The sequence below is a fragment of the Besnoitia besnoiti genome, chromosome I, assembly GCF_002563875.1.
Source record: "Besnoitia besnoiti strain Bb-Ger1 chromosome I, whole genome shotgun sequence".
NCBI lineage: Eukaryota > Apicomplexa > Conoidasida > Eucoccidiorida > Sarcocystidae > Besnoitia > Besnoitia besnoiti.
Window position 1 is genome coordinate 1,574,509 of NC_042356.1, and position 20,275 is coordinate 1,594,783.

The following is a 20,275-nucleotide window of genomic DNA, read 5'->3' on the forward strand; positions in this document are numbered from 1 at the left end:
AGTGAGAGCTGTCCACGGGCAGTCGCTATCTTTAGCGATGGCCATACGGGCCAGTGGTCAGAGTACTAATCAACCTGGGGAAAGGATGACTACACACACACGACCTTGGTGAAAGTAAAGATGGGGATGAGGACGGCCCAGCGATCCCGCTCATCGGGTAAGCCATCGTTCTTTCTTCCCACTATCGTGTCCCCCAGGGTTATTGCAGTGCTCGAATTCATCCTGAAGGACTTGAACGGTTGGCTCACGGGGGAAGGTGAGGTTGCATACAGAGGTCGAGGTCTAGGGCGCTTCGTCAGCGAACAGTCTCCCCAGCTGTGTTTCAACTTGTAAAGATTCGGTAGATGTCTTCGCGACGCGCCCGATTAAAGCCAAAAGTGTGCAAGTCCTTGCAAATACCCTGGGCCATGAACGTTCACAATATCCATAAAAGAAATTACCCCTTGGAAAATGCCTCTCGGTTCTGCATTCTTCATGAGATACTTGAAGGATATCTCTCGAAAATCGCGAACAGTCCGAGATGTTTCGCTAGTGGGAACGTCGACTCTTGGTCGCTTCTTTTATCAATACGTCTGAAGCCTCGCGAAGATAAAGCAGACCTCCAGTGCGGAGGAACCTCTGTTCTGAGACATGATTGCATCCATTCGAACCTGCCTATTTGATAAGTAGCGGGATACCTTCTCGTTTCCACCACTCTGACCGCTGGCAACATTTGCAGTACCTCTCCTATCACACATTTCTGTCTAGCGCGGTCAAAGTCATCCTCGAGTGTCCATCCGTACGAGCATTCCAGAAGTCCCAGACGTAGAATACGCAGCTTGTTTGCGGCTCGCGTACACACCTTTGCCAGCGACAGAAGCCACTCTCCATAGCTCTGTCGACCCCGGCATGCTTCGGCGGGTTGGATGTCGAGGCCAACAATGTTACATCCAGGCAATATGATTATTTCCGAGAGCAGCGCGACCCATCGTCGGTCCAGCGGGTGTGGGATTTGTAGCACGAAAGGCCGACCCGGCTTTCCCACACGTTCTAGCAGGCTGATCACGGTCTTGCCGTTCTCCCGGTCTCGAGCGCAGTGCCAGATATCTGTCAGCTCTATTGTAGGCAGTCCAGTGGCGTCGCCAACTCCAATGAGATCCTTGTATAGCAGAAGGCGCGCTGTGTGCGTGGAGCTCAAGTGCCCCCACACCTTACAGTCACTGAGATCGAAACTCATGCTCAGCGGAGGTGCCTCAAATGTTACCCGCTCGAGCCCGATGCCGCTGGCGCCCTCCAGACAGGAAATTCTTCGTGTCGTTTCCGCTGGCTCGGCTTGGGCTGGATCAAACACGCCTGACACGTTTGGGGACAGCAGCACTCTTCCTTCCAGTGTGCACGTGCATCCAGGAAACAGCGTCTCAATCTGCTTCGGAGTGTAAACTACGTCTTCAACTACTCCCTCACTCCAAGTGAGGCAGAATCGTTCAAAACGGCATCCACGTTGTCCCCCACCACCCCCGAGAGGAAGAGGGCGACCGACGGAGGGCTGCTGTTGTTCTTGCAGCAGCTCAGTGAGTCTCAAAGATGTCCGTGGATGCTGTGCCGTCTCCACGTGAATGTGGCGAAGTTTCGGAGCATGCTGAGGGTTCTCGGTTGCGAGTCGCCGAAGAATACCGCTCACGCCATCGCCGCCGCAATGTGAGAGACTGAGAAAACGTAGCTTTGGCATGACTGCGAGGAACGCCATTGTATCATCCTCGAGCCCTCTCCCATCCGTTAACCACAGCTCCTCACAAGCCGGGAAGTAGCATCCACGCAGCAAACCGCACACCAGATGCCTATCCGTGCTAATGCTGGATGCACGGCTGCTAAAGAAAAGACGTTTCAGCGAAGGGAAGACAAGGGGGACGTCAGAACTTTGGTCGTCATCTCTCAGGCTCTCGTAGTCGACGTTGAAGAGCCACTCGAGGAATTCCAGTGTTCGCAGTGAAGGAGCTACAAGTGTTAGCAATTGTTTTAGAAGACGAAGGCAAAGAAATGACGAGTGTTCAGAAAAAATGATCAGATGCCCCAGATTTGGCAATGCATTGAGCGAGAGTACTCGTTGGAAAAAAGGAGGGGTCAAGGCGCTCGATTCGAAATATCGCTGCTGGTCTCCAGCATCTTGACGACCGCCTGTCGTAGCCTGTGGCAGCTCGGTAAGATGAGACCGTTCGGCTTGTGGCAGTTTACGCCGGGGCAGAGACAGACGGCTCCCCTGGTCAACGCCGCCTCGCAATGTGACTGAAAGAGGAGGGCAACTCCTCCTGCCTGGACGGCAGTCCCAGTGAGCAGGAAAAACGAGGCCGGCTGACCACTGTATAACACCGTTGCCTTCATCGTCAATGTACGCTGCCCATGATTTACACACAAGCCGCAAGGCAGGGAGTTCGTTAATGTGAAGATGTCCAGCAATAAGAGGCAACACATCGACAAAGTCCCCCATTTCGGTTCAGCATGCAAAAATGCTTGCCAAGGGATAACGGCAGGCGCCCACGCTAAGGTCGTGAAAAAGTCTGTCCATAGGAAAGCGGTAACCGGACGCGAGGATGAGGGTCGTGAGAGCGGGGGATGATTGGGAGCCCGAGACGATACATCCGGGAATAAACAGCCGATATGACACTCGAAGCACACCTGTCTGAGAACTGGCTACTAGCAGATGCTTTTTTTTTATCGTGGGTGATGGGCACGGGTAATCGCAATGGTCCTCGGGCCCTGGCAGCTACTCGACACGTTTCCGCACGGTGCTTGTTCACCGGGGAGCTGCAGCACCCGAGTTGTTTTGTGCTGAAATACGTACGGACTTGCGAGAGAAGCTGTGCTGCGCTTTCTTCTACAACCCGTACAAGGAAAAGGATATTTCGAGTGTCTCAGCTCCTGCATCGAAACCCAGGTCCACCATTTGGGCAAAAAAGTTAAGGAGGCACAGAGTCCCACACTGACAGCCATCAATATGGGTAAATACAAGAGGCAAAAATACGCGCACGAACGTGGAGTCGCGCCTTCTGCGCAAAATATTGTCCAGTTCTCCAAGCGAGAAAAGAGACTGCTCGAGGCTTCCAGGTGCAAGCACGGGTAGGATACAGTATCGGTACGGGGTTGGCCGTTTGCAGCGTCACCTGAAGCCTCTGTCTACACATTTATTTACTAAGGCTTAGGCAAGCACGTGATCCTCACTACAACCAGAATATGATTTCCTGAGCCTTCAAACTCCTTTGGATGTTCGCGCTTGCGTACCGTGTGTACAACTCAAACCAAGACACAAGGTCAATTGGTGCTGAATTTGAGGTCTAAAGACCTTAGCTCGCTAGTATAACAAGCCGAAAGTTGCGCTTACAAACAAGTTCTGGGTGAGGACATCGGTGCTGTCCCTAAGTTCGCACCGTTTTACGACCGGTTCACGTTCACTTTTGGTTAGCTCTGTAGCCGCGAAGACGTCGTTCTCCTGCTCAGTATTAGTCACTTGCTTTCCAGCTCACACTCTCTTTTTCTCCTCGCCTAATTCATGCCCCACGAAAAAGAAGGAGTTCTCGAAGCTTTTTGCACACTGGAGTGCTTTCGCGGAACGGCGTTCAAAGGCAGGTACAGCTGTTGCCAGATACGAGAGACGTTGGCGGTAGCCAATTTCTTATCCGAAACATGTGAGACAGCAAAGATATGCCGCTCTACTGCCCGCTCTCAAGCCGTGAAGGCAGTGTCGCATTACTCCATCCTTTTTCCCAATTGTCACGTGAGATGTGTATAATCCGCGGCAGTTCGCCAAGTCCACCCCCTCGCCCTAAGCGGTTAACAATGCTTGGCAGCAGTTCACTGATGACCAGCTGTGCAATGCACTTCACTCTCGACGCACCACCAGGGAAAAGAGGGAACGCGAGCACGCCTGGAGGAAACAGCAAGGGCACCCGCGGGGACTTTGCTGCGTTAATCGAAGATCTGCCCCTGTCTCCGGTGGCCCCTCGCGGAGGCGTCGTCTCGTAAAAGCGCCGCTAGGGTCACCGCGCATGCGGTACGATTGGGAGGCGAGCAAGGCGATCATTGGAGGTCCTAGATGTTTCTTCGTGCTCCTTTGTTCAATCCTGACTCATTTGCTCCTGTATTTGGAGTGTTTGCTGTGGTGCTTCAGACGAGGCCGTCTTTCTCAAAACGGGGGTGACGTGTGTGCAGCGCAGGCACGTCAGCTACTGGGACAGAACGGGTGGTCACCAAACAGAGTCATCGTGCCACTTACGACACAAAGAAGTGTAACTGTGTCTCGGGCCTTGTGTGCTGTAGCTTGCTTTCATCCAGCTGAAACTTCTTGTAAGGGCGACTCGGACGACTCAATTTTTTTGCCACCTACGACTGTTTTAGCTCGCCAGTGGGGAGCACTTCCGCTGCAAGTCGTCAAGCCCTGAGAAAAAACGATACGCAGCAGTGAGTCCTGCCTTTTCCTCCTACTTCACTTCAAGAGGTAGCTTCTGCGATTCGGCGTGGTGGCAGCTGCAAGCCAGTGGCTCCTGTCCAATTGCACTTTTTGTCACACCTGGGCGTATCTTCGGAGTCAATGTATCCTGCGGGTTTAGGACTGACTCCTTGAGGCTGCTGTCACTGTAATCATTGAGGCCATTCGTCACATCTACTCCTCCACCTGGTTCCTTTACTACCGCTCCACGTGTCTGAGGCCGGCCCCCTCTCCCTGCAGCTTTCAATTTCCGCGTGTCCGTCTGCACCGCCTGTTGACACTGCGAAGGAAAATGGTGCTTTGCTGTGCCGGAGGCGGACGGAAAGAAGGAGAGGACGTTTGGAGCGACCTCAGCAATGCTGCATATACGGGCAATGTTGCACGAATGATGCAGCAGATCAACACTGGCAGCAGTGTGAATGGAGCAGATCAGGTACTGGAGCATCAGTTGGGTGCCTAGTCCGCTCGTTTAAGAATGGACCTCGCTTGAACAGCTCAGTAGCTGCACCAAAATTGGAAACAGCTCGCCTCCCATGGTGACTTGAAATCCGTGGCAAGTTCGAATTGGCAACAGCGCATGCTCTCCTCGACGGGCATGCCAGTATTGATGATTCCGGTCCGTCACTATGGCTGTTTCCGCAGAACGGTTTGACGCCGCTGCATCGCGCAGCACAGTCTGGCAGCTTTGCGGCTTTGCAGCTTCTCCTAAAAAATGGGGCTGACCCCCGCTGCTCAGCGAAAGTGAGGGCGTGGCACATCTACCGTCGTAAGATGAGCTAGTGAACCGCGATCGAGCTACTCAGGGTATGGCGGATCTCCAGGCCCGGAGGGCTTCTACCAAGGCAGTACAGCGTGTGCCTAGGTCGATGAGTCTGTTCAGTGGGCTTGAATGTGTGGAGTTTCAGGTGTTCACTGCGAAGCTCTTTCTTCCAGCAGCCAAGAGTCGCGGTGGAACCATCGTTCTAGTGGGCAGTATTCGCTAGGTTTATGAGGCTATTCAAACTAACGCAGTGAAATCTGTTTTGGCGGTGTGTGCTTTCAGAATGGCGACACTCCTCTTCATATCGCTGCGTTTCATAGGAACGCGGAAGCGGTGAAATTCCTGCTCAGCACGGATGCAAAGGTGGATATAAACAAGCAAACTAAGGATGTGAGTACGCATTTCATTGGTGGTCGGAACTTCTAGGGGTGCGTTCGTCTTAGTGTTGTCCAGCTGCAGCTGCCGGGGCGATTCGGGCCGAGAGGTATTATGCTACATGGAAAGGCAAACTGCCATGCCTAAGGGCCTGGTGATACTGTGAGGAAAAAGTAGTGGATGAATTCACGCGTAGAAGTGAATGAGGGAAACGAAGCCCATCTCCCTTACACGTTCGTGTGGTCGCCACCCTGCGCTGGTGTAAATCATTCTTTCGCAAAATTCCGGGAACGTTTGCGTGGCCAAACAGCCAGAATTCCCGCCGTCCTAAGAATATGTGTAACGTAGCCAGGCGCAGGCCGGAGTCCACCTCTGCTGGAGCGCACGCCGCGGCAGATCGTAGAGCCGCTGCATGAAGGGACTCGTGGCACAGGGAGCCTGGCTGCCGATTTGATGGTGGCAGGTTGGGATGTGTGTGCGTGCTTGTGTTGTTCCCGCATCTACAGCATGGAATGACGCCGCTGCATGTCGCAGTCTACAGGGGATGCCCCGAAATCGTCGACCTCCTCCTGGCGGCTGGTGCCGACCCAGACCTGCTTGCAAAAGTAGGTCGTAGATGCGTGTCGATGCTCCAGGCAGGCTCTTCAGGGGCGTGTATGCATAATTGCCGAGGCGGCGCAATGTGCAATTCATAGAAACGCAATATGGATGAAGACCTTCCGTGTATTAGCATTCGGACCAGTGAGACCAAAACATAGACATGACACTGGTATCCGACACTGGGTTCTCTAACTCTTCGTGTGATTGTTTCCACGCTGGTAATCGCGTCCTGTCGCGTGGGCATGGGGACGCCAGCAAGGCAGGGAAGGGGGAGGGGCTGTTGGCGAATACTGGTGTTACCGCGTACGCCGTTGTACAAGAAGATCTGTTATCTGCGTCCCGAAAGTGCTTGGCGGCACATGCTGTTTTGCGGTTTCGTTTTTTCGTAGGGCCAGACGGCAGTCAACTTGGCTGAATTCTGGGATACTCAGGAATCGCAAGGACGCTCTTCACCCTCTGCCAAGCACCACGATACCCTTCTCCTGCTCCAGACCCGGCTCAAGAAAGCCACTCTGTGATTACAATAACAGGGCACTTGAGGAGCCCGAGCGTGGCGGGGCAAACTTCCCGGGGAACGCTGACACAAGCGCAGTGGCATGTTTCCCATGGATTATGCGCGTGGCTGTAGTAGCCAACAACTCGATTTGTTACGTTCAATATTGAAAAGGATACGTCCCATGGGCCTTTGTGGCACCGTCCGTTCCTAGCCTATTTAGAGTAAGCAAAACCCTCCGCAACGCCGAAACGAAGGTATCCAACCCTCCCGTCTGTCGGGAAGCTGCACGTCTCCACTGATACCTTCGACAGTTGTGACCCTTTTAGTAGCTGGGAAAGTCGTGGGACTTTTCAGGTGGCTTCTAGTGAAGCCTAACGGAAGGGACAACTGCCGTACGGCAGGTAGCACGAGAAAAAATCTACACGTGGTACCGTCGTCCAAAACGAGCTCTGCGGCAGCACGGCTCGTTGCTCAGGCAGGAAAACACTATTCTTGCGGCACAGCTTAATTCTTCCGCGTGTTTATCTCCAGCAGCTCGTAGACAGGCTTCCTCTTAGAACTCCTGAGACACGCCAGGTTTACCCTTCTTTGACTTGCTCTGCTTGGGGAGCAGAACAGCGTGGACGTGAGGCATCACACCACCGCTCGCGATTGTCACGCCTCCGAGAAACTTGCTGAGTTCTTCGTCATTGCGGACGGCGAGTTGAATGTGGCGGGGAATGATACGTGTTTTCTTGTGGTCGCGTGCGGCATTGCCCGCCAACTCCAGGATTTCCGCGCAGAGGTACTCCAGCACCGCTGCAAGGTAGACGGGTGCACCCACGCCAACCCGTTTCGCAAAACGTCCCTTCTTCAAATATCTTCCAATACGGGACACCGGGAACTGCAGACCAGCCTTGGCCGAGCGCGACATTTTCTTGCCGCTGCTGGTCTTCTTGCGACCTCCGGCACCTTTGGACGACATTTTGGGTAAGGGAACACAGGGAAACGTTACACACGGGTAAACCGGTAATCGAGCAGCGTCGCCCTTTGTAAAATCAGTTATCGTGCTTCTTGACACACAAGGAGTTTCCTATGGAAGCAAATATCTGAGTCCGCAGAAGTGATTGGCAATCTTCTGAGATTTTAGCATCCGCTGGTGACTGCCCCGCCACCCAAGTGGTCGTGTCTGCACCTGGCTGCGACGGGGTGGGAACAAGCCCCTCGTGTTTCTGCCACCCATCGCGCTGCCGCACACCCATCGGCGGCGCAGCACTGAAGAGTGCCAAAAGAGTCAACCTCCTCTGCTAATTTCTGTCTAACTGTGTTACCTCCCGCCTGGATGCGTTTTCGTCTTGCTACGTGAGTTCAGCGTGAGTCGCCATGGGTGAGAGTTTTCTAATGGCTGCAACGCAGGGTTGTATGCAGCTGGGTTAAGCTGGCCTATCGCAATGGCACTGAAGGCTGTTGCGACCGGGAACGCGTATTAATTCTCTCACAGCGGGATGGCGGGTCGTAAGCTGCGCTGTCTCAAAAGGCTAGCGTGTCTTCCACCGGTGTTCGTTCGTGCACGCGACAAAGAGACTAGTCTGTTGGCGTTTCGTCCATACCGTTTCCGCTATCTAATTCTTGAATACCAAAGTAGTCTGAAGAGGACAACGAGACTTCCTCTGTGCCGTCCGAGGCACGCAAGCGCAAGTTGTCGACACCTTTGGTGTCGGACTTATATGTACATAAGGTTGTCTGACAGCAGCTCTGTGCGAAGCCCATAGTATTGACGTTATAGGTAGCTGCAACAGACGGACCAGGTGTGTGCGTTTGTTTGATGGGGCGGGTGGGGGGGCAAGAAATTCGGCTAATTGGCTTTGATAGGCCGCCGTAGTCAACTGGACAGACAACCCCGTGGCTCCTGTCACGCTGTAATGAGCCATCCCACCGGTGCAGCAGTCCCGAAACGGGGGGGTAGTAGGTAGTGAAACAAACTGGTGTGGGCCAAATAGCTCTACTTCCACATTCTATGGCAACATGGGCGTTCAAGAGCTCTTCTGCAGGCATCAGGAGTCGTTCTGCTGAGGTCCACGTAGCGCGCTCCAAAATTGCACTGGTCCATGGCTTTAACACGTTTCAGTTCTTGACATGCGTATGCTGGCCCCCCACCTCAGGAAAGAAGTGCCCACGCTGCGTTATGGTGGTCGTGACATGAGTGCACAGATCGAGTCCATGTCTTTGAGGTCCTCGTCGAACGGGCGCGGATGGCAGGTGGCTGCTTCCAGAGCTGCTGCAGTCTCATGGAGGACCAATTCTGGCTTCGGTTCCGAATTCACACTGCTTGTAAAGCCCAATACACAAGCACGGTGAATTTTGTCACAGCGCGCAGCATCAGCCTGCTTCCAAAACAGCCCCACTTAGCTTATGGAAGGCACCGGAACCGTACCACGAACACACGAGACGCGCTTGTGACATCCCGTTAGCTACCGCTCCGCAACGTCGCACTACTACAGCCACGGGGGATACCAGCACTATCGTCTCTGCCTCTACTGTCAGATTTCCGTAGTCCGTTCAGCTCACGACAGCTAACAGAAAAGGACGGCGTGAACAACGCTCCGCACTGGGAACGGATGCGTAGGCGGCAAGTGCGAACATGATTGAAACAACTACTACTACCGCTGCAGATGCAGAGCGGGGCACAGAAGCCTTCCAGGGATCGAATTTAGTACACTGTGGTGAGCGGCATGTAGCACAGTCTTTCCAACAGTGGCGAATCAAGACCGTGACGTTGTTGGGGGGGAAGGGGGGGGGGAAGGGGAAGGGCAGCGAGGTTCGAAGGCCCGTGGGATCGTGAGAACAAGTGAAGCCGTTGGCCTTTTTTTGAACGCAAGCGCCGTTGAGGCTTCACCTGGCAGCGAGCTGACGCTTGTGCCCTGGGTTGCTTGCTCCACTCGCGAAACGGAGCAGAGAAAGCCGTCGCTGGAGACGGCAACAATTTGCTTACTCTAAATTCCCTCCCAGCACTCTGCCATATGCAGGAAGCGCTCATCCACCATCGTAGATTCCAACGTGATTACTACCAGCCAGCACTTCGGAGTGCCGTTGCTGGAACGCCCTACGTGAACACGTGGGCGAGTTTGGGGGCTTGGGTGCGTGTCGATTCACACCTCTAAATAGTTAGAGATGTCCGCTCCGCTGTATGCGATGCATTTAGCACATTCTCCGCACTACCATCTCTGGGTTCTAGCGTCGGCTCCTCAAATATCGTCGAGCGGACAGCTCTGTGCAGTGAACGAGCAACGGGATCACTGTTACGAAGGTATGTGCCTGGCGTGGCACTGTATCACTCCCTACGGCCGGAGTTACAACCCTGCCCCCATCCCCAGACCCTTCGCGGCTGACTTGACTACCACGAGAAAAAAAGATCCAATATCTGCAGTGCCTCAATCGTGCCACTGAAAGTAGCCCTGCCTGCCTGGGAAAGCCTTACCACAAGCGATGCCTGAAATGAGGAACAAAAATGCATGGAATCGTTCCATCCGCGAGCCCAGTAAAAAACCGCAGACAGATCCACGATAGCCGAAATACCCGACAATTAATGCTTGCAGAGGCTGAAGCAGGACATATGGATGCTTTCCGCGGTAAATATCCATTCGCTGCCCTTTTTTTCTCGGATCCACTTTCACCGAGCCCGGCAGCTGGGCCTCCACATGCTCCGTGTCTCTCTGCTGCAGGCTTTCTCGGAGAAAAGTCGGTCGCATGATGCAATTTTGTCATCTTCAGCCCTTCTGTGACGCTGCAAGTCAGGAACGCATGCAGTAAAAGCTCGCACAAAAACGCACGGCCCCGGCGTACTGTGACACTCGTACACCTCACATGCGACGCTTGGGCGCCTTTGAGGGGCTGCGCCGAAAAACGCGGCGCCTCTGTGGGGGGAAGAGAAGCAGGAGGGAGACCATCGGACTGACGCCGCCGCGCTTTCCGCCGCGTTCTTGAAGTCCCCATTTTACCCGTTCTCCTTCTCTTTTCCGTTTGCGCGTGCCCCCTGGGAGGCCGTTTCTCTTCTCGACTTCTTCGTACGGCGGCTGTCTTCCGCCATTTTCTTCTTCTGTCGAACGAGAGAGAAAACGGAGGAAAGAGAGACTTCTTTACAATGGTACGCGCGCCTTCGGTGTTGCTGCCGTTCTTCCCCTCACACTGCTTTTTCCTGTTTTTTCCGGGACGGGGGCGATATGCGGCGAACGTTAGAAAATAACGAAATGTGGCGGTGTATGAGATTGGACCGTGTTTTCTCTGATGCCTTTTTTCCCCTGGTGCTTGTTTAAAGTATGCGCATGTCGTATTTGAAGCTTTCCCCCACGCCATGAAATATCCGGCAGTACTAGGGATTCGAATGCTGATTTAATCTGAACCTACTGCTGCAGTTTGTTTATGCAGTTGGTTGTGTGTACTATCGTCTTAATTTCAGCTCACTGTAGTGTCCCTCTCTTTTCGTGGGGTTAGACTGGAGTGGGATACGGGCAGAGGTCGACGGTTTCCTCGCTCTCGCAAAGATTCTCTACGGCGGGGGAAGTGCGAATCTAGTGATTCGCGTGGTTAGCTCTCTGTCTGAGACAGCGTTGTTGACATTTTCCATTGTTTTCGTTGCACCAATTCCCTCGCTGGCGACGGGTGCCTTCGCATGCAGGGGGTTTCTGCGCGATCGTTAGATGGGTGGGCAGCCGTGGGCCTCTCAAAGTCTTGTCTGCTTCAGTTCGTCCGCGTGTTTGGAGCGAAGCAGAGGCCAGGCGGTTGGAGTCGTTTCAGCTGTGTGGCGTCCCGCCATGTATTTATTGTGAAGCATCCCTGCGTAGAATGCGTGTTTGTTCTCTTCCGCGCCTCAGGCGTCCATGAAGAAGGGTTCGTCGAGCGCTAAGGGCAGCAGCGGAGGAAAGAAGAAGCTGCCCGCGGCACCTCTCAGCAGCAAGGCTGGCAAGAAGGTCCAGAAGTCGCCGATCTTCTCGAAGACGCCCAGGAACTTCCGTGTCGGCGGCAACATCCAGCCCCGACGCGACCTCAGCAGGTTCGTCTGGCTGGCAGATTTGCCTTTTTTTAGTCTCGAACTTCTTTGTGCTTGCAGGCATTCTTTGGCGATCAAGGCTTGCTGGAAGGGCAGTAAGGGGGATAGGGGATTCACAGTGCGTGTCGCCATTGTTCCCTCAAGCTTGAGGCTGATTTCGGCGTGGCGTTAGACGTGCGAGTTCGAGCTCTCTTTCGTTGGTGGAACTGCGCCCTGTCCGGCGCGGGTTGTCAGTGTCTGTTATTGAGTCTCCAAAGGCATATGCAGACGCCGCTGGTAGTGGAAGGGGTGTCAGTCCAAACTAATCCACCCCATCTGTCGGCGTTGCGTGTTCAGATTCGTGAAGTGGCCCAAGTACGTTCTGCTCCAGCGTCAGCGCAAAGTGCTGATGCAGCGCCTGAAGGTTCCGCCTGCGATCAACCAGTTCACCCACACTCTGGACAAGAACCAAACCTCCCAGCTCATGCGCCTCCTCGCCAAGTACAAGCCCGAGACTCGCGCTGAGAAGAAGCAGCGCCTGATCCAGGAGGCCGAGAGGCAAAGCGCTGGCGGCGCCGCTGGCGGCAAGAAACCCGTCATGATCAAGTACGGTATCAACCATGTTACTGATCTGATCGAGATCAAGAAGGCGAAGCTCGTCGTCATCGCCCACGATGTCACCCCCGTCGAGCTGGTCTGCTGGATTCCGCAGCTCTGCCGCAAGAAGGAGGTAAGCTGCACGAGAAATATACTTCTTTAATAACTAAAGCGTCTCCAACGGGGTATGCACAGTGCGACACAGCCAGAGCCGATGAGTCGGCTTGTCGTGGCGGGTGCGTTGTGTGTGTTTCCAGCGGACTGCTGCTTATGGAGTCATAGAACCGTTTGCGGTTGTACCGCGTTAGTGGACTGGATAGGATACTGGGGGGTCAGAAGTGTGGGTTACTCGCACTTGACCTCTCTCCGCCGTTTTTTTCACTTCAGGTCCCGTACTGCATTGTCAAGGGCAAGAGCCGCCTGGGCCAGTTGGTTCACCAGAAAAACTGCCCGGTCCTGGCCATCGACAACGTCAGAAAGGAGGTACGCACTGCGACTGCGCCCGGTATTTGAAAGGCATTGTGTGTGGCTACTCCATTCGATACTGTATTTCATTCGTGGCAAGTCGCTCCGAGGCATGGCGCTTGGTTTTCGAGCTCTGCTTCCCTGGCATTGTGGATCCGATATAGATGCCCCTTGAAGCTCTGTGGCGACATGCAACGTCCTGTGGAGGTGGTGTCAACATGTAGGAACCTAAACGGAGCACATGATGATACTCTCTGACGCACGACGGGCAGCATTCGTTGCCTGCTGTGGGTGACCGTTTTTCGTCTTCAAAGTTCACTGAGGCTCCTCCTACGTATATCTGTTGCGCCTTTCTCATATTCGTGGCACTTTTCTCCGCATCAAGCACACTCTGGCGAGCGGAGGATAATCGGCCGTGCTAACTTTTCGCTTAAGGGTTAACTTATGACTGTACATTCACCCGTCCATCGGGCACACGCGTTGGCAAGAGTATTCGCGAGGTTGTGACGTTTTGTTGTTTGTGTGGACATATTTTCTCTCTCAGGACCAAGCTGAGCTGGAGGCGCAGTGCAAATTGTATCGTTCCATGTTCAACGACAATTCAGAAGCGCGCCGCCGCTGGGGTGGTGGTGTCAACGGCATCAAGTCTCAGCACGCGCAGCAGAAGAAGGAGAAGCTCATCAACATTGAGCTGAAGAAGAAGATGGGTCTCCAGTTGGCATGAGAATATGTCGTTGCACGTTGTTCTACCCTGCGTTTTGTGACGGAATGGGGTATCGGCTTGACTTGGACCGGCGGCGTGCAGGGGATAGCATCTGTCGTGCCATGCCCCCAGGTCTAAGGTGTGAACTGCGGCTGAGGCCTATGCTAGACTTTCCTTTGCTCTCGTGAATCGGTGTCTTCACTTTGAGGCCAGAAAAGGGCCGGATACGTTTTTCATTGGTAAGCATCGTGGACCTCTCGCAATCGATGCGTCTCAAATACGAGAGCTGTAACGGACGCTTGCAGCAGATTTCCCAGCCGCTTTCAGCAACAGTTCGTTCTTGTAACTCAGACCGTCACTACTGCATGCATGATAGTCTTCGTCAATGTACGTCCCATCCCAATAAATCAACAAAGCAACGGTTGAAGAGTAGAGTTTCGCAGGCCTCTGCTGCCCCTGTTGCGCTGAGGCTGTGGCCGTCTTGGTAAGCGCAATACAGCTACCTGTGTGCCGAAGACAGGACATTTTCTCGCTGCTATTTGCCACAGAGTCACCTCGGCAGTACCAACCGAGGACTGACTCTGCCATTTGCAGCGTAAACTAGAATGGCTTATGCTGTTCGACCGGATAGGAACCGCCTCCCGATATTACTCGGTGAGGGAGGCGGGCTGACAACGCGTCGATATTACACCAGGTGTTGTTAGCGCGCGCCTGCGTGAAATGGCGACTACGATAAGCACTCGGCTTTACGTGTGTCTCTCGTTGCGTTGTGTGTTTTGTTGACCGCTTGTCGAGGGAGTGTAATGATGAACAAATTTTCCGTGTTTCACCTGAGCATCACGTGATGTTCAACAGTTTGTATTCCCTGACATCTCCCCTCGACTCTATGCGGGTAATCATGCCAGGAAGTAGACTTGACTTCAGTGTGGTGCAGCAGGCAAGCAAGGAGGAACCGATTGCACATACGTGCGCCTGAGTCGAATTGACGATATTCGGAGACCTGAACTGAGACTTGTCGGTGGCCTAGGCGTTGTCTGTTACAGTTGTTTGTGAGGCGTGCCGTCACTGTGTCAGGAGTGAGGAACCTTTTGCGTTGGTCGCGACCGTGCGAGTGGTAGGCGTGTGTGGCATTATGTGTGTGGTGATGTAGCCATGGAGATTCGTGCAGATTGGCTGGTTGAGTGGTGGGGCAATTCTGTTACCACTTATTCCATTTCTTTGGTGTTATTCCGTTCGGGGAAGTCGTTTTCTTGCAGAATGCTACGGTAGCGAACGTCTTGCTGAGGATATGTGGCATCGATATGGAATAGTATGTAGCACATTAGACGATAGAAAGATGAGACGTGGCGCGACCGGGGGACAGACAGGTATTATGCAACGGTTGAAGAGTAGAGTTTCGCAGGCCTCTGCTGCCCCTGTTGCGCTGAGGCTGTGGCCGTCTTGGTAAGCGCAATACAGCTACCTGTGTGCCGAAGACAGGACATTTTCTCGCTGCTATTTGCCACAGAGTCACCTCGGCAGTACCAACCGAGGACTGACTCTGCCATTTGCAGCGTAAACTAGAATGGCTTATGCTGTTCGACCGGATAGGAACCGCCTCCCGATATTACTCGGTGAGGGAGGCGGGCTGACAACGCGTCGATATTACACCAGGTGTTGTTAGCGCGCGCCTGCGTGAAATGGCGACTACGATAAGCACTCGGCTTTACGTGTGTCTCTCGTTGCGTTGTGTGTTTTGTTGACCGCTTGTCGAGGGAGTGTAATGATGAACAAATTTTCCGTGTTTCACCTGAGCATCACGTGATGTTCAACAGTTTGTATTCCCTGACATCTCCCCTCGACTCTATGCGGGTAATCATGCCAGGAAGTAGACTTGACTTCAGTGTGGTGCAGCAGGCAAGCAAGGAGGAACCGATTGCACATACGTGCGCCTGAGTCGAATTGACGATATTCGGAGACCTGAACTGAGACTTGTCGGTGGCCTAGGCGTTGTCTGTTACAGTTGTTTGTGAGGCGTGCCGTCACTGTGTCAGGAGTGAGGAACCTTTTGCGTTGGTCGCGACCGTGCGAGTGGTAGGCGTGTGTGGCACTAAGTGTGTGGTGATGTAGCCATGGAGATTCGTGCAGGTTGTGTGATTGACATTCATGGGAAGTTAGTGGATGCTGTGTCAGACGGAGAGGTACACCTGTTGAAGTCGAGCGCGCCCAGATCAGGCGCGGTGTGCTCACTCATTGTTGCTCTAAAACACGACGGGCGGATACGTATTTGATCAGCTGGAGTCCGCGGTGACCTCTCAGTTGAACTGTGTCTCTCCGAACCTCGAGCGCGACTGCCTTGGAGGCTGTATGCCTGCTTCTCATCGTTGGCGGGAGTAACGTAATCGAAACATGCAGAGGACCTGTAATGTTTTCGTAAGGCTGTTCCAGTTGAAAGGCTGCTCCTACGCGATGTCAGCTGATTTCTGCGCTCGTGGAGCTTTACATTCATTCGCTGTTTCTTGTGAAACGAAGATGCTTATACCCTCGGGTCGAATGTTAACGAGTAGAGACATCGGTGGGAAGCGTTCTTGGTCCGCTATCCACTTTTACTTGTCAATGGCTTCCTCTCTCCCCGTGACTCAGTGACGCAACAAACAGGGCACCTCATCGGAGAGGCGTGGCCGTGCGTCATATAATCAGACGTAGGAAGTGTATGCCTCGTCGGGAATAAAATCCTCATCCACCTCAACACCCAGGCGTTGCACTACGTCGTCTACTGCTTCTCCCGTGCCCTCTGATATCTGAGCCAGTAGATCCATACATATCTTTTTGCGACACGCCCACTCAGCGTGCAGCGTCGGATGCATTGCTTTCGCTCTGCAGACTTCTTCGGCTGTAAGCGAACAATTTTTCGATGGGGACTTCGCTTGATTCTTCAGTTGGATCTTAACTGCAGGAGCGGGTAATGATGTCTAGAGCAGATACACTGTTAAATGGTCTTACGCAAGTCTACTTCCTTCTCAATAGAATCATTTTTCTCGACCTCAGCATTTTCAAGTTCACGCCTGCTTAGTGTTGCTCTGAGGGACTTCAGTTCGGCTGCAAGCGTTCAATCAAAAGGTGTGTTATATAGCGGTGGCTTCAGTCACCTTCAATTCGACTCGTCTCCTGTCTGAGGGCTACCGAGACGCTTCAGAGTTACTAAGAGACGGTCCCGACGATGTACATACCACTGATTTGCCCGTCAGCTTCAATCATCTCCTCTGGAGTCATCGTCTTCCCAAAATGGGACTGCTCGTACATGTATACCTGGCGTTTTCGGGGCATGGGCAGTTGGCACAACGGTTATGCACCCCTCGTCTTACTTTCATTTTTCCAATATCCTTGACAATGAGTGAGCCTGCCGTTACCAACTCCTCGAGAATTCGTTCAACATCTGCCTTTCTTATTGATTTTTGAAGGTTATCAAATACCTGCTCCACCAGGTGCTAGCTGCGGCTGTAAGGACTGTTGCTGTGCCTTACTATCTGAGCGTTGTACGGACGGTTTTGCTCTTTCATGTAGTGAAGGATGCGCTGATATGGCGGGACCGTGCTGTCAGCATTTTCCACTTTAGGTTTCTTTACACCCTTTCCATTAGCTATTTTATTGGTTCTCTGCTTCTTCAAATTCAAGGGCGTTTCACATTTGCCTGCATCTGTTACAGGTTCTGATCTAGGCGCCGTTGACGCTAATTCCGGTTCATGACGGCTCGACCACCCAACCTCCTCATGCTCGTTCAAATATAGCTTTCCAGGGGTTCGTGTCACAGGAGCAACTGCAGCACCCTCCGGTATGGGGATTGGACAGACGTGGTTGTCACATTCTGCCGCCGCCGAAGGCTCAGCAGAGGGTGCTTCTGCCGTCTGCTTCACCGAGACACGTTCTGACGATAGCCCCGGTATGAGAATCTCGTTTACGCATCGTGCTTCTTTTACTTCAGAGTTAGGACACATTGCTGCACAACGCTTCTCGTCAGCGGCGAAGCTCTTCTTAGCGTCTGGACCATTCGTGGTTCTCTTCTGTAGGCCGCTATCCGGGACTCCAACTGGCGGTGCCTTCTTTTTGGACGCAGATCCCTTGGGCTTGCCCCGTGGTCTGGATGCTAGGGCGGAACCCACATAGGTTGCGCTTGACCCCAATTTGGTTTTTTCCATTTCCTCACGAGACAAACAGTCGATAGTCGAAGTGGACGGATCGATTTGGGTTTCGGTTGTACTGGGTGTCGTTGTAGATGTTTTCCTTGTGAGCTTGTCGGACGAAGACTGGACTCGTATATATGCAATGCCAATGAGTTGTATGGGGATTTTTTCCTTATGGCTGCTGCTTACCAGATATGAATCCATTTCGATGCCGTCGAGCGTATCGTCAGTTCCTTCGCCTTCGCCGTTCTTCACTTTAGCGTTGTTCTCAACAGCATTCTTCAGGGCTGGCGGTTGTTCTACGTTGCGTTTGTGCAGAACGAGATCGCCAGTTGGCGCGCGCACGGGAGTGTTTTCCATTTGCACGCGCGCTTCCCTACCCCCGCTTGGTTCAGCGGCGTTGCAACTTAGAACAGTGCGTTTTCGCTTCTTCACATTTTCCGGTTTGCCTCCGTTTGTCGTGTGAACTCTCTTGCGGCTTCCGGTGGTAGACTCGTCTTTTCCCGTACTCAAGTTACCTCTTGAGTGAGAAGCGACAGTGTCTTTGGCAGTTGCCATGATGTTCGTTGAAGGCGGAACACGAGAAGCCTCTTCGTGCCCTCAGTTGCGGGAAGCTTGGCCAGGTCCGGATAACCGAGGAAGAAGGGACCGATTGGGAGATAATACTGAGGGGACTTCGCAGATATTATCCACGATGTAAAGGGAGCTAGCCAATGTCTTGTTTTGAATACGGTGATATACCGACAAAATCATATCTTCACATTATCATTTCACTCCTCCTCTGTCTGAGCTTCATGAAGTTCAGCAATGCCTCGCTATGTCTGCCTACACGTGTCCCTGTGGGCTGTACATACTTCAGCTCGCTGTACATACTTCAGCTCATTGACGCAGGCGGCCCTATTGTTCTTCGGTCTTACACCAATGAGAAGAAAACAGAAACCACCCAGATATCAATGCTTTTTGCAGCAAACTGTCATTTCCTGGTTGACTGCCTGATCACGACGGTTTGATCAGGCCACGGCGAGCGGGATAGCCGATGACGGCGAATGCCAAAAAGTTCGGGTAAACGCAGTCCGGAGGGAAGAGGCGCACAGAACAGCAGTTGCACGGCTAGGATCGAACTGCGCTCGCGCGACGAGAGTAAGCAGAACACACAGAAGACGGAGGGAGGCTCTGACTGTCAGATCCGGCGGCGCCGACACGCATGTATTCTTCTTAAGCATCCCATGCCTCAGCAGAAAATGGCATATGGCAGGTTACTCGAACAGTCTCCGAAACCAAAAAGATTGATTTGGCCCACGCTACCATGGTTAGGAAGCTGTGCCCGACTGGGAAGACAGTCACCCCGTGTACGACTACATGAATCGCGAATGACGCAGAAACAAGGACTAACAAATCACCTACTCAAGAGTTGTCTCCGCTCAGGTCCATACCTCAACGTCGTCTTAGTGACACTTATTTTGAACTCCACATGTGAAAAGAGGCGGACGACGAGCTGTGAAGTAGTTGCATCACCGGGACATGAACCCGGATCGCGCGGTACAGCAGATGAGGAAACTCATTTCTAGCACCACTAAGTTTCGGTTTCCAGCGCACGAATCTTCCACGACTTGCAGCTTTGTGAGACATTCACCAGATTGGGTATTAACCTCTTCCCGGAGTTGCATCTTACCTCGTGCAAAGGAAAGCTCCAGTGACTTGACCAGCGGCCTCCACTGCAGGCCGAAAGTATTCCTTCGCACGGCATGCGCATGCAAGGGCCTTGGGAAGTGGTACCTGCAAGTGACTTGTTCGCATGTATCTCGCAGTACCATGTCGACTGTTTCCCCTACTTTTTCTCGCAGTAGTTCTGCTCAGTGAAATACATTTTTTCCACAGGAAGTCTGCCTGGCAACTAGGGAGATATTGGTGTCGCTCTCATGGCGGATGGTGGAGTAGCAGGTGGCTCCGCTGGGGCCTCAACGATTTCTGAAAAAACATGGCGAACAGGGATTCAGGAGCAAGAGGCGTGCAAGGCTGCGCAGTTGACATTTACACTAACCGGTGAAGATCATACGCTTGGCAACACAATTCGATCAATCCTCGTTCGGAAGCCCGGCGTAGAGTTCGCAGGCTATTCTGTTCCCCATCCGACGCAACCTGAGATGAATATTCGCCTCCAGACCACAGGTACGTTGGTGTCTGTGGTGTACTTGCGAGTAGCAATGCATCGATTGACACGATGTCAGATGCGGAGGATGTGCGGCTCCTGGTGTGTTTCTTCAGTACGCTCCGTCGCGGACATCGGTTCGGAGTCCAGAGCCCTGAAACGCTATTGTTTCGCTGCGTGCAGGTGAATCGGCTATGCAACTGCTGCGCGATAGCTTTGACGACTTGGCAAACATCTGCGATCATCTGGACACACTGTATGACGATGCGCTTGAAGAGTTTAATAGAAAAAAGCGCACACCGTCGGCGGCGGCACCCTGAGCAATCGGCGCCGTCAACAGTCAACTCTTCTACCAGTCTGAGGTGTATTTTCTGTCTAACTCATCCGACGTCCCCCCATTGTATGAGTTACGTAGGGGCGCCGGAAGGACGTGATGTGTGCTTTTGAAGGAGTGTGCATGGGGGTACGCTGGACTGCAGTGTCGAGACCGTCGTCTGACAGTGCAT

At 53.1% G+C, this 20,275-nt stretch overlaps 5 protein-coding genes across 5 annotated transcripts; 3 read left to right on the forward strand and 2 right to left on the reverse strand.

Annotated features, from left to right (window-relative positions):
• Positions 1-4,751: 4,751 nt before the first annotated feature.
• On the forward strand, positions 4,752-6,712 carry BESB_002310 (putative ankyrin; the record flags this gene model as incomplete). The annotated part of the gene is made up of 5 exons (XM_029358986.1): positions 4,752-4,892; positions 5,102-5,200; positions 5,502-5,609; positions 6,101-6,199; positions 6,584-6,712. 5 exons carry the CDS (start codon positions 4,752-4,754, stop codon positions 6,710-6,712), a joined length of 576 nt encoding a protein of 191 aa, XP_029221899.1.
• A 531-nt stretch (positions 6,713-7,243) lies between these two features.
• Positions 7,244-7,654, reverse strand: BESB_002320 (histone H2AX; the record flags this gene model as incomplete). The annotated part of the gene is made up of 1 exon (XM_029358987.1): positions 7,244-7,654. The coding sequence occupies one exon, from the start codon at positions 7,652-7,654 to the stop codon at positions 7,244-7,246; it is 411 nt and encodes a 136-aa protein (XP_029221900.1).
• Positions 7,655-11,546: 3,892 nt separating this feature from the next.
• On the forward strand, positions 11,547-13,481 carry BESB_002330 (ribosomal protein RPL7A; the record flags this gene model as incomplete). The annotated part of the gene is made up of 4 exons (XM_029358988.1): positions 11,547-11,719; positions 12,053-12,425; positions 12,680-12,775; positions 13,302-13,481. The coding sequence occupies 4 exons, from the start codon at positions 11,547-11,549 to the stop codon at positions 13,479-13,481; spliced, it is 822 nt and encodes a 273-aa protein (XP_029221901.1).
• Positions 13,482-16,135: 2,654 nt separating this feature from the next.
• Positions 16,136-18,178, reverse strand: BESB_002340 (uncharacterized protein; the record flags this gene model as incomplete). Its single annotated transcript, XM_029358989.1, has 2 exons — positions 16,136-16,240; positions 16,964-18,178. 2 exons carry the CDS (start codon positions 18,176-18,178, stop codon positions 16,136-16,138), a joined length of 1,320 nt encoding a protein of 439 aa, XP_029221902.1.
• A 1,361-nt stretch (positions 18,179-19,539) lies between these two features.
• Positions 19,540-20,089, forward strand: BESB_002350 (DNA-directed RNA polymerase I RPAC2; the record flags this gene model as incomplete). The annotated part of the gene is made up of 2 exons (XM_029358990.1): positions 19,540-19,789; positions 19,953-20,089. The coding sequence occupies 2 exons, from the start codon at positions 19,540-19,542 to the stop codon at positions 20,087-20,089; spliced, it is 387 nt and encodes a 128-aa protein (XP_029221903.1).
• Positions 20,090-20,275: the final 186 nt, after the last annotated feature.